Source organism: Beta vulgaris, chromosome 7 (genome assembly GCF_026745355.1).
Source record: "Beta vulgaris subsp. vulgaris cultivar EL10 chromosome 7, EL10.2, whole genome shotgun sequence".
Taxonomy (NCBI): Eukaryota; Viridiplantae; Streptophyta; class Magnoliopsida; order Caryophyllales; family Amaranthaceae; genus Beta; species Beta vulgaris.
Window position 1 is genome coordinate 17,152,051 of NC_079208.1, and position 13,883 is coordinate 17,165,933.

General features: G+C 34.1%; 1 protein-coding gene across 2 annotated transcripts in view; it reads left to right on the top strand.

The window, feature by feature from the left end:
* Window positions 1-9,733: 9,733 nt before the first annotated feature.
* The window catches only part of LOC104898847 (hypothetical protein), a 34,597-nt gene continuing 30,447 nt past the window's right edge, over window positions 9,734-13,883 (top strand). The window contains exons 1-3 of one of the 2 annotated variants that reach the window (XR_002040437.3): window positions 9,734-10,374; window positions 10,940-11,469; window positions 11,601-11,669. Coding sequence is in view for 1 of the 2 variants with exons in the window: in XM_019250817.3 (XP_019106362.1) it covers window positions 9,846-10,374; window positions 10,940-11,469; window positions 11,601-11,669 (1,128 nt within the window). In the remaining variant the exon portion in view is untranslated. The remainder of the gene's footprint in view (window positions 10,375-10,939; window positions 11,470-11,600; window positions 11,670-13,883) is intronic. The other variant, XM_019250817.3, reaches the window with a different exon arrangement.

The window sequence follows — 13,883 nt, forward strand, 5'->3', positions numbered from 1 at the left end:
GTGTAATATATATTTCTTGAAAAATCAGCAAAATTATGCCAAGTTATATGTATTTCTATCAAGAATAATCTTTTAAATTGGAAAAGATTGACAAAGACAGTATCAACTATAGCCCCCAAGAAAATTTGTCCCAACTTTCAATTAATATTAAGTAGTCCCAACTTTAACCTCCATTTTTAACAAGTGGTCCCGAGCAAGTTTTTGACCTGCTAAAGCACTTGGTTTTTTTTTTACAATTCTAATATCTATCTCCTTCCTCCTGTTTCTCTCTCCTCGCCCTCCTCTTCTCTCTGCCATGTCAGGCTACCATTGCCTAACACACTCATCAACCCAACCAAACCTCTCACCCCAAAACACCCAAAAACCCATTCTAACCACAACTCCACATAAACCTACTATGCAAAACACACAAAGTTGCCTTCCAACCTAAGCCACAACAACCAATCGCCCCACCCATAAACACCGACCACACCTGCTCCACTGTCTGCATCACATGCGCACCACAATCATCAACACCTACCAGCCTCCAAATTTTGTGGGTTTTGGCAAAGAAGAACACTATTAGGCTATTAGCTAGCTCAGGCCATTTAATCCATCAAATGCTCCAACCAAGCTAACACGCAAAAACAGAATCGGGGTGAAACCAACCCAATTTAACAACTTATTTTTTAGCCTTTTGTGTCAAAAACTACCTAATAAATGTGCGGTTTTCAAAACAACTATCCTATAATTTCTTTAATAAAAAAACTACCTTATAAATTCCAAAACTTTGAGTAGCACTACCGACCAACATGAAACGTTAGCTTGTTCCATGAAGTTGACCCACTATTTGATTTCCCACAAAAACTCATGGTGAAATGTCTCTTAGAGCATGTAGCAGAATGGTACATGGCTCTCCAACTTAGCTCTCCACTCTCTCTCTCGTTTAATTCTCTCTCCTCAAGCTACTCTCAAGAACTATATTTAAGAACACCAATAACAATAAAACTCTTTTAAGAGCTCCCTAGTCCCTAACTTTTTATTGTTTTGTGGTGTCCATGCTATGATAAAAGTTATATAAATAATGTTATTCATGTAAATTAAATATAATTACAAAATAAATTATCTTTTTCATATCTTATGTATTGTGGATTTTTTTAAAAAAATATTAATTTTTAATGCTAATATTTAATTTTATAAATTAAAAAAAGATAGTAGATTTTGTATATGAAATATATTCAATATTAGGCTCATTTTATAGATAAATAAAAATTAAAAATTATATTTTTGGGGATAGTAATTATTACCATCTTTTTTTATTTTTATAGAAAAGATCAATAAATTATTGCAAGAAGAAAAGAAAACTTAAGTAATTGCAATAGTATGTGGGATCCACACTTTGGAGAGTCATCCCTCTTTCAACACAAATGGTATCTCCCGCAAGAGCTAGTGTCTCCATGGAGAGACACCCAAGACACACCTAAGAGCCCCATTGTTGGGTAAGAGGTGACTATTCATTTTGTCTCTTTTTGGAGAGCTAGTTGGAGAGATAATTGGAGAGCCACATTGTAAATGCTCTTAGACCCCATAACTCTGAATTAACGACCTCTCCACCTTCCTCAGTCACCCTCCATTACTTCTTTCTCCTAAGAAATCACTTTTGCACTTAAATGTCCCAGTCCTTTTCACTCACCAATCAAGCATAAAAAATAATGTACATAAAAAATGAAATAAAATTTTAAAAAATATTGCAAGGAGTTAGTTGTAATACATAACTATTTATAGTCGTAGGAAGAGGGAGAGGTGGTAGCTCAGTGGAATACCACCCCGAATTTCAGGGCATTATCCTGGGTTCGAATCTTCATCCCAACAATATGTTGGACATTTAATTCTAGGTTGTTTAGCCTTGTACCCAGCCTCTGAGTTGGTGTGCCTTGTAGGCTAGTAGCCTAACAAGGATTGATCTTCGGACCAATTATCTTTCCCATCAAAAAAAATCATAGTCATAAGAATACATTAACAATCTACAATAAAAGGTTAATAACGTCAAAAAAGATAATTAAATTAAAGAAAACTAAATATATTAGAGGACCCTTTTAAATTTATACCTCATTTTTTCCATAATAAAAATTTATACCTCCTTCTATAGTCATTTATTTCTATGGATCTTAGGCCTTGTTTGGTTGACAAAACAAATCATGGGAAGTGCAAATTCCTAGGAAGTAGAAATATATGAAGTTGTTTGGTTGGCAAAACCATGGGAATTTGCACTTCCTAGAAAGTTCTACTTCCTCCAAAATGGAGGAAGTTACTTACCTACGTCTCCCTAGGTAAGTAGAGCTTCCCATAGGAAGTTTTACTTCCCATTGTCAACCAAATACAATTTTACACTTCATGGGAATTTCAAATACATGGAAAAAATAACTTTCTAGGAAGTATGACTTCCATATACAACCAACCAAGGCCTTAGATTAGTTGCAGAACAACTCTTGAAAAACAGTTGTTCCGTTGAATCAATTGTGTACTGTTCTTGTATGTTGTTGTTTTGGTTTCGTTGATTTGTGTTGTTATGATATTATGATGATATTTGGTCTAAAAAAAACAATAACCTAGCATCCCCTGCTCTCTCTTCTATCTTCTCTCTAAAATTCTAGCCTCCTCCACCCTTAATTCAACAGTTTAACGACTGAGACTAGAGATGGTCACTGGTGCGGGCTGGGTGGCCTGGTCTGCGGACCCTAGTGGATCGGGCTAAGATTTCACGGCCCACGATCGGACTGTGAAATTCACGATTTGGGCGGGCTGGTCCACGGGCTAAAAAATCTTGGCCCACATTGGTTTGTTACCGATTTTCTTGGTTCAGGAAGCGGTTTGTGGACCTAATGGGCTGGCGGGCCGACATGAGAATTTTTTTTCAATATTTTTTAGTCATTGGAATAATTTATTATTGTTACATAAAACCTTTAAAATTAATTAAAATATATATAATTATTAATATAATGAATAATTTCATTATTTTTGAATTTGATTGAATTATAATACTTCTTCCATTCTGTTCTAAATGAAACATTGGGTGAAATGACACTATTCATTGATCAATTTTGACTCTAGTTTATAAACATTATGTAAAGAAAAACATAGTCAAGTGAGATCTTGTTAGATTCATCTTGATGCATACTATCAAATTATAACTTTTTTATATTTTTTACGTGTGCAACTAAACATATTAAAGATTAAATAAGTGTATTAGGTTGCATGAAAAAGCAAACGTTTCATTTAAAACAGAACGGAGGAAGTATATGAAATTTGATTAAAATATATATACAATTTGATTAAAATATACACAATTTGGTGAATAATTACTTGGGTTGGGCTGGTTCGGTTCATGGGTCGAGTTGGCCCGATTTTGTGAATCGGGTTGGGCGGTTTCAGTAACGGGTTTTCGTGGGTTGGGCTCAAAAAATTTGGCCCACGATCAACCCACCAATTTCACGGTTTGAGTTGGGCTGGATCGGAATTTTCGTGGGCTCAGCCCACACGACCCAAGAGGCGGGCTAGGCTGGATTGGCCCGCACTGTTGGCCATCTCTAGCTGACATGGATGATTTCATCCATGATAAGCCCCTTTCTTCCTTTTATTTTCAGTTTTTAGCCGTTTGGCCTTCAATTAATGAAATATATACAAATATATTAAAAGGTGTGCGTGACAATGTATACACGTCATGTGGCACCTCTGATACTTCACTAGAAATGTCCAATGTGTACATGAGTCATGTCAATTAACAAAAATAAAATTAGCTTGCAACAAGATTTGAACTCATGACCTCTTACATAATACATAACACAATTACCATCTCAACCAACTTTTAATCATACTTTAAGTATTCACATTATTATATTTGTATCTTTTCCTTAATATATTTTAATGAGAATGGAAAAAAATGCATATCAAATCTAGGGCAACGTCCAAGCCCAAATACTACTTTCTCTTAAAAAAATGATGATATTTGGTGATGACGACATGGCGTATGGGGGTAGTATCAGAGATACGTTTGTGTGTGATGAAAATTAAGTAGAGGTGATGATGAAGATCAAGTGGTGGTAGTATTAGGGTATGGTAAGTTATATGGTGTTAGGCGTGGGTGTATACTTCAGATGAGAAGGATTGATGGTGTTATGGTTTTGATGATTAGGCGAGGATGATGGTTAGATGTAGGCGACTTGTGTTCGGCGTGAGATTAGACGTGGTTATTGGACAGGGTAACCCAATGGTTAAAGGATTAGGGTTAATTTTACAGGGCTTTTATTGGACAGGATCATTATTGGATAGGGTCATTATAGGGTCAACAAAGAAACTCAATAATTTTAAAAAATAAAATAAGTTTTGTAAAACCAATTACATAATCGGATTCACATTCTTTTATACTTACTTTTGGCTCTTTTGGCTCTTTTTGTTCCTTGTTTTTCTTGCTCGTTTACCGACCCGCTATAAGCTCTCTACCCGTTTGGCCCGACCCGCTACCGACCCTTTATGAGGCGACCCTCTTATGACCCGACCCGCTTTCGACCCGCACTGACCCTGACCCGACCCGCCCAATAACCAGGTCTACGTGAGATTATAGTAGTATTACGACTTTTTTGGTATTTTTCTGAGGTGAGAGAAAGGGGTTTGCTAGATAAATACTTCCTCCGTTTCTAAATAAGTGCAACACTTCTTATTTTCACGTTTGCCAATGCATTATTTTAACCATTAATATCTTCAATTATCAATAAGTAAAAATTATAAAAAGTTGATATTAAAAAAATTCACATTCGGACGAATCTAACAAGATCCCACATGACTATGTTTTTCCTAAAATGTAAATTATCAAAGCTAATTAAAGTTTAAACTGTGAATAGTAAACACTATGCAAATGTTGCACTTATTTAGAAACGGAGGAAGTATATCACGTGGATATTCTAGTGGAAAGGAAGTTAGTAATATTTCCTTCCTTTTTATTTAATTGCTATATAGAGAAAGTGGAGAGTTTATAAAAAAAGTAGAGAGAGATTGTGGGACCATCATTTTTGAATAAAAAACATATGTTAAAGAAAAAATATGATTTAAGGGTACTTGAGGGTACTGAACTTTCACAAAAGTTTCAGTTAAAGTACTGAACTTTCAAAAGTTCCAGTTAGAGTACTCAAAATGGACGTCTGTTAACTTAAGGTACTGAACTTTGATTTGTACCGTTATCAGCCCCAAAAATAGAAGAAAAATGTGACGTGACATCAATTAAAAAGAAACGGTGACATGACATTAATTATAAAAATTCCAAACTTTTTTCTCTCTCCTCTAATTTCTCACCCTCTGTTCTCTCTCCTCCTCTATTATTCATATTTTACACTAAATCATAAATCATTGTTCTTGAAATCATGCAGTCAAGCAAACGAATATGTCCATGAAATCATGATGGTCTCCGGTGGCTCTAATTTGCTTCAAGTATACAACAACTTCAAAAGAGAATGGAGTACTTCAGCTCCTGAAGGGAACTATCACAAGGTTAACCTATGTATTCCTATTCTATAAAGTAAACCTATTTTTAGGAGATTGGATTATCTACTTTGCTATTTATTTCTATTATATTAGGATGAATATTCTCTCTCTAATTTTCAAACATCCTCTAATGTATTATTTTCAAATTAGGTTCTTTTTTCTAATAACATCAAGTAGAGAACATGCAATAATATTTCATAAAACGACTTGTTTCTATTGTCAACAAATCAAATGTTTGTTGTTGCAATTTGTTGCTAGATGGCAACAAATTGAAATATGATTCAATTGATAATTTAGCAATAAGTAGTAAAATTAGTGGTTTCGAATAGCAACAACTTTGAGGTTTGTTGTTATCATTAATTTAAAGCAAAAGTAAAATAAAATTCACTTTCAAATAGGCAATGGAAAAAATAATTCATATTTTTTTATTTATCAACAGTTCAAAATCTGTTGTAAAACTTTGTTATTATAATGCTCAACTTTTTGCAAGGTAAGACATAACATACGTTAACTCATGTCATGTTCCTTGAAAAAAAATCTTGTGCCATGTTGATTGTTGGAATTTGGATAAACCATACATGTGCGTCTTGGAATAAATTTACGCTATGGGATGTCATGGAGTTACTTAGAGCATTGGTTTTTCCAAGTTATATAAAGCTAGCTAGGGGATGAATGTAGTACCTTACAGGAGAAAAAAGTACTATTGTCATAGCAACAAAAAATTATGAAGACAAAGCAATATGTTGAGCTCTTGCTGCTCGTTAACTTTGCCATGGTCATGATGATGCTCGCCACTAATGCTGCTGCGCATGCCCAAAATTTTGAAAGAAGATTGTTGATTGTCACGTCCATAGGTAGTGGCGGCTCCTCTGAATGCGCAAAAGCTGCATGCAATATTTTATCTCCATGTTGCTCCGACTATAAATGTGATGGTTGGTTTATTGGTAATTGCCACCATTAGATGTGTCCATTGTGTCTATTGCATGCACATGCGTGCTAGCTAGCTGCTTGCTCAGTTTCTATATGGCTAAATAAATTTTCCGAATCCTATAGTATATGTTATATATAGGAGATCGTGTATGTGGTACTGAAACGACACATTTCATAGTCATTTTTACGCATGTAGTACTAAATAAATTTACTGAATCCTACTATATAGTAATATTGCTGGTCTATATTTACGCATTTAATTTCCTTGTGTCTAGGATTGTCTAATTACATCGTACCATACTGCATTATATGTTGTGTTACTCGACTTTTATTTTAATAAACGTGTGTGAATTTGCTAAATGTAGCTAGCAGACATAATAGTGACATAGCGTACCTTTCTTGTGATGTACGGGCCACTCCCTACTTTCTCCTCGATCGAATTGATTGAGGTTCTTCTTAATCGAGGTTTTACAACGAGATTTTGACTGAAAACTAGTTTTTATGCATGTTTGGGCTATGTCTTAGGTAATTAAATCTCTCATTCATTAATATATGTTACTTTAGCATAATAACATCAATGTCAATTAGTTTTTTTGATCCATATGAGCCACGAAGGCGGTACAAAGTACAAAGGTCAATGTCAATTAGTTTAGTGGCTAATACTTTAGTATATTTGATGTTATCACAAGATCAAATTTTATACAATGTATTTTATTTTTATTTTTATTGTATGTTGATTACATGGAGTAAAACACATTAATGGAAAATACCACGTGGCATTGTTCCTTACTTAGTAAGACCTTTTGATCTCTATTCTATATGTCAAGAGGGGTAGGATACCAAAAAATAGAAAAAAGGAGTAACTACTTACTTTAATTTAAAATAAAAGTAAAAATAGAAAAGGAAACTACCTAATTAATTAAAAAAGTAAAAAAAGCATTACAAAAAGTAAAACCGTCAACTAATTTATTATATATAATTATCAATTAATTTAATTTTCTACGTCCGCTAAAAGAATAATTTTTTACGTATTTTCGCACACATTTTGTGCATATAAAACTAGTATATTATTATTGATAGGTACTCCCTCCGTTTCCTAAAGATCTTTCTTGTTATTGTTCCTATAGATACCAAGGAGGATCCATTTGTGTGGGGTGTATAAAGTAGGAGAGAGAAAGGGGTTAAGATAAATAAACAAATAAAAAGGGGTTAAAGTAGGAAAGAAAAAGAGAGTAAAATTGAATTAATAATGTAATGGTGGACTATATGATAGGGACATGAGAGGATAAAAAGGGGAATTTTTTTTCCAAATAAGGAATAAAGTAAAAGAGGGAAGATCTTTTGAAAATGCACTTAAACGAAAAGAGGGAAGATCTTTAGGAAACGAAGGAAGTAGATGTTATATGCAATGGATATGTTACGTGGCGCCTTTATTTTCAGTTTACTTTTCGAAATTCTCCTTATTTATGTAAATGTATATAACAAAATCCTAGAAACCAATAAAGTGTACCACATAAGACTGGAATGCAATGAGCTATGCCACGTTGGATGTCTATCAATCCCTCACTAAATCCTTTTATTTTGAGCTTAATCTGGCTAAAGAAAAGTTGTTAATTAAAACTTTTTATCTATATCATATGAAAAAGAAACAAATAATTTTATTCAATCACAATGATTTGGATTTGCATTCCACGAACTACACACAGAAAATCAAGTTTTTACATTTGAAATTATCTTTTTTTTTTTTTTTGAAAAAAATCACTTTTGGCATATGTGAAAGTTATTTGATCATGAAAGGAAATATCGCTATATAGGAATGAATTACATGTAATTGTGTGATTTTAAATGTAATTATTTAATTACATATATTTGCCAGATTCTCCCTTTAAGACGTAATTATTTAATTACATGAATTTTGGCAGTGATCTTAATTATATGTATTTTTCACAAAATTTGCAAAAAGGTAAAACTATAAACAATTGTCACAAAGCTTTTGATTTTAATGTGTTTATCTATAATAAAATGATATAAGATAGCAAATCCAAATACTCTTATATGAATACTGTTGTAGATCTATTGGTATGATTTTTAGCATGATCAGAGCCGATGATAGAGTGGGTAATTATACGAGATTAATTTTCAAGCATTTAGGCAATCATGTCATTGAAATTGTTGAAATATTCGGTAGTAATGCCGGCAACAAAGTATTCTAACTCAACTAAATTCCCTATCAGATTTTAAAAAAAACAATTTTCTTTAATAGTGTGTTTTACTATTGTTATAACAAAAAGCCAATGGACAATCTCTATCACATAGGTTTGTATCTTCCTACTCATGTTTTAAGCATGGTTAATTCTCCATAGTCGTTTCCAAAGTCACGAGTAAAAAAGAATTGAAAATCCTCATTGATGATAAGGAACATGGTGTATGCATAACTACAATCAATATAGTTTATAAGAAATTTTTTCAAAATGTATAAATTGTAATGGATTAAATTATTTCAATTACTGTCGGAGCCTTTTAATGTAGCATCGTAGCATATTGTGAGATATAACATGTTATTACGTCTTAAACATTGAACTATTTTTTTTTAAAATTCAAAGAAGAAAGCATATATAGATAAATTATGAAATTCCATGCATCATACACGAATCCAACGACTAATTTATATTGATATAAAAGCCAATAAGGTTACAAATGATTGTTAATCATTAAATAAATTAGAAGTAAATGTATTAATCTTCAAAAATTATAGTTAGAACCAGGTATTGCTATATCCCCTGATTAGAAAAATTTTCATTTATTAATATTATACTTTAAAATCATAATACTAAATATAACTTGATCTTATAGTTAAGACTTTAGCATATAAACTAAAGTTGCGAAATCAAACTCTATACTATACAATTTCTATTTTGTGCTATTTTATTATGTGTATTACATGAATTAAAATATCCTATGCAGTATGCAGGGTCCGGATCCTCTAGAGTTTTATGAAAACTCTACAAAGTAGAGTTGAATCCTGACCATATATATATATTATAAAATCAAGGGCTCGTGATTAGTGGGAAAGGAAAAGATATAGGCAGGATATTCGGGAGAAAGATAGGGGGATTTTTGGGAAAGAAAATACAAGCCTTTGATTTCTTAATCAACGACTGATATTTAACGAACTCTACCGTGTAGAGTTATTTTGAAACTCTAGAGGATCTCAACACGCAGTATGCACCGGTATGAGCAACTGTCGCCCATACCAACTTTGTCAATCCTTACGAATTGAATGGTTTTACTTTTAGATAAAGCTGTGGCCTGTGCTCTTCATCCCTTCTTCAACCAAACACACCTCTGACCTCTGTAGTCTGTCTGTCTGTCTGTCCTCTGCTTAACTACATCCATCCTTGATGTTCCCTCTTCTTTCTCTCTCCTCCTCACTTTCCTTCTCCACCACCGGTAATTTGTTCTTAAAGCAACCCACTTTTCCCCATTATCCTCCCAAATTCAGGCCTCAACATCCACAACAACACCCACTTCCCCACTCTCACCATTTTACCAAAACGAAATCGGCCCAAAACGATGCAATGTTTGATGCATACATCCCACAAAATTCACAACCTAGAACACTTTTCCCTGGTGGGTATAAACGCCCGGAGATTAAGATACCCAACATTGTGCTCCAATTGAGTGCTGCTCAGATTCTTAGTGATACTTCTTTTGTTCTTGATTTTGTCGATTCCGCCGTTGCGAAGCGCGTTGGAGTTGTTGTTGTTAATGGAGGTGAAGGGAGTAGTAGTAATAGTGGTGGTGGTCAGTTGTATGAGGCTGCTTGTTTGTTGAAGTCTGTCATTCGTGACCGAGCTTACTTGTTGGTTGCTGAGCGTGTTGATATTGCTGCTGCTGTTAATGCTAGCGGTGTTTTGTTATCTGATCAAGGTTACTACATATGTTTACCATCTTCTATAATTCAGATGCATTTCTTTGATTTTACTTATTGTGCTTATCTCATCTTATTAAAACTTATTCCAACTTGGAACTTATTAAAACTTATAGGAACTCATATTGATTTCTTTTATTTTGTGCTATGCTGTTAACTTTATTTGCATAATTCTACAAAATTGTTTGGTGACAATCATTTGCTCTGGTAGTCTGGTATCAAGTATTCTGAAAATTTATTTGGTTTTTAGTTTCTTTTGCTGTCAGTTCTCGACTCTAATAGGTCTTGTATGAAGGCGAATAATTTTGAATGAACTTTTTGTATTGTTATCGACTTAGGCCGTGTTCTTTTGGACTTATGTTTCAGTTTTCCAGTTCAGTGTGGATTTGGGGATTAATTCGGTTCATTTTAGCCAAATTCAGTCCAAAAGAAGAGGGCTTTGCATACCAATTTTGGCTCTCTTAAAAAACTAAGCACCTGGAACTCGTTTTGATAAGATTTTGGCTCTCAAATGAACCGAATGTCTTATTAATGGGCTTATGAGAATTCTTTATATATGTGCAGGCCTTCCTCCGATTGTAGCAAGGAACACATTGATGAGTTCAAAATCAGAGTCAGTTGTCCTTCCTGTTGTAGGAAAAATAGTGCAAACTGTGAATTCTGCACTCAATGCTTCTAGTGCTGAAGGCGCTGACTTTCTTATTTTGAGTAGTTTTGCCGAAGGTTCCGCTGACCTTTTTATGAATTCTATTAGCGAGGTTGTCAAGATCCCGGTCTTCATTGAAATGAAATTGATAACAGATGCTGGGTCATTCGATGAAGTATCAAAGGTGCTCATGTCTGGTGCAAGTGGTGTTGTTACTTCATTGGAGGAACTAAAGTCTTGTGGTGATGGTCTGAGCAAAATTTTATATGATCCATCCATTACAGACGAAAGAAGCCAGGATAAAGTTGCAAGATTCACTAATGGATTTCCTGGTGATGTGGGGATAACGAGCTTTGTCAACCTAGAGGACAGAGAGATGCAGTTCATACAGAGGGAGAGACGGTTGTTAGTGGAAGCAGTTGACATCATTGAGAAGGCTGCACCACTGGTGATCATTTATCTTAATATTGGGTAGCTAAGTTATTTAATATTGGGTAGCTAAGTTATTTAATATGTCTTACTTTTGGAACATTCGTTTCTAGTTGCACCTGAATCATGGTGGATTTATGATTAATGCAGATGGAGGAAATTTCACTTCTCAATGATGCTATCTCCCAACTTGATGAGCCATTTTTGCTGGTCATAGTGGTAATTGAGCGCTGAACTTCAACAAAATTCTGGTTCAAGAATAATATGGGTATTAGCTCTTATTTTCAATGAAAAATTTCTTTCTCGTGTTGGTATAATTTTTAAGAGGTGTAATTGTGCTTGGGTGGTCGTAAGGGGGAAATTATATTGTATGTACTGTTTATCTGCTGTTGTTTGGAACTCAGAGAACCATCAGCCTATTATTTAGTTATAGAGCTTGTTTAGACAATTTACATACTCATACAACTCTCTTCGCAAACACGCCTTATGTACCCTCTGAAGCTATCAATAACCAAGGTTTTGATGTGAAAATATGTACTGAAACTTGAAATAAAAAGAGGGTTATTCATGTTTAACTTTTAACATCTTTTCATGATATGCTTAGGAACCTTTAAATTTGAATACAATAAGGGGAATATAATTAGGTGACTTGGGGTATAGCAGAATTCCTAAAATAACCCTCATTGTATGAAGATTTTTGATTTTCCTCTCAAGTCTCAAGTGAGATAATGTCTAAGATTGTCATCTTATTAATTGAGGGTTAATATTTTAAATTAGGAAATTCTTCAAAATTTCTCTCTTTGACCCTCCCTCTCTCTTTCAATCTCTCCATCTCCCTGCTGTCTATCTCTGATGTAATTTCTTGTATTCTTTTTAAAGACATCTCTCATGTGTATCTTTCCTGCTTTCCTTTCTTTTCCATCTTCGTCCATAATGATCTATAAAGATTTCAGAAAACCTGGAAGGAGCTGCACCAGGCAGAAATTGTCCCAAAATAATTTATAGTATGAGAATTTCAAAAAAAAAAATAGAAATTTGATTTCATAGCAATTTGAACTTTATTCTCAATTCAATAGTGATAGAATTCTAGAAGACATAACACAAGGAGCAGCAGGCCAGCAGCTATAGGATAGGTCTGGATCTGGGTCTCCTTTTATTTTGAAAGCAATCACTTCATCATCATCATCATCTTTAACTTCACAGTTAAAGGAGATAGTATCACTTATGTTTCTTACTCTCTTTGCTTCCTTCATTAACTTCTTGTTTTCTTCTTTATTCTCTTTTTGTTATTGCCCTTCTCCCACCATTGGCTTTCTCTCTTCAATCTGATTATTTTTTCTTCTCTTACATCAATTTGTGTGGGTTATATTGCATTGTGTGTAAGATGTGTGCATCACAAATGTTGATGAAGTTTGTAGTAGTGATTTGTGCATAGTGTGACTGATTTTGAATAACCTTATAGTTTACTTCCTCGTTTGTGTTTGTTTATACTATGGTTGCACGGTTGCACCTCCGATCTAGTTGAAGAAAGAGAAAGATTCGAAGATAAAAGAGAAACCACTGGGTGTAGTATTTGCATAGAGTATAAGAAAGTTTGAATTCATGCCGTCTTACCTTAGTTCAATATCCCCCCCCCCCCCCCTAAAAAGGCTCGGGAGTTTTTGGCATATGAATAAAGTGACTCTTCTTTCTTCTCTTACGAGATTTCTATTGATCATAGCTAATTAGGCTGCAACAACTGAAGAAGTAGCTGCCGTTCTGTGGGCTTCTTCGTTTTTAGAGTATGCTCGAAAGGTAAATCGAGAGCATAAGGAACTAGAAAAGAGTATGATAGAATTAGTAGCTTTGATCTTTCAAGTGTTCTAACTTGAGATATTCTCAGATAAGATCACACAAAATAAGTTATTCTCAGATAAGATCACACAAAATAAGTTCAGATGAAGTAATTATTTTTTCAGACAATTCAATCATGAATAAGACAATTTCAAAATAAGCTTTTTTGAGACAAAATAAGTTAAGATCAAATAAGTTAAGTTTAAAGTTCAGATATCACAAAATCAGCTGCAGTGAAGAGAGCCTAAACATGTCAGATTTAAGTGTCCTTAGGCAGGTCTAGGCTTATTAATTATGATTAGGAGTGGTTTGTGCTATAAGGGAGGACTCTATAAAAGAGAGACAAGTAGGAAGGAGAGAGGGGGAGGCAGCCAGAGATGATTTTGGCAGGGCCTTGATGAAAGGAAGCCAATGGAGGTTATGGCAGCGATGGTAAAAGCCAATGGAGGTGATGGTGGACTTTGGGAAAGGAAATTGAGGGATCAAAGGGGCCCGAGTATCAATAGAGGCTTGAGAGATAGTATGGTGTAATGGTCATAAAGACATAAAATGATAACGCCCTTTAAGTTTAATGGTGCTTACCTTTTCTAAAAATAAGTT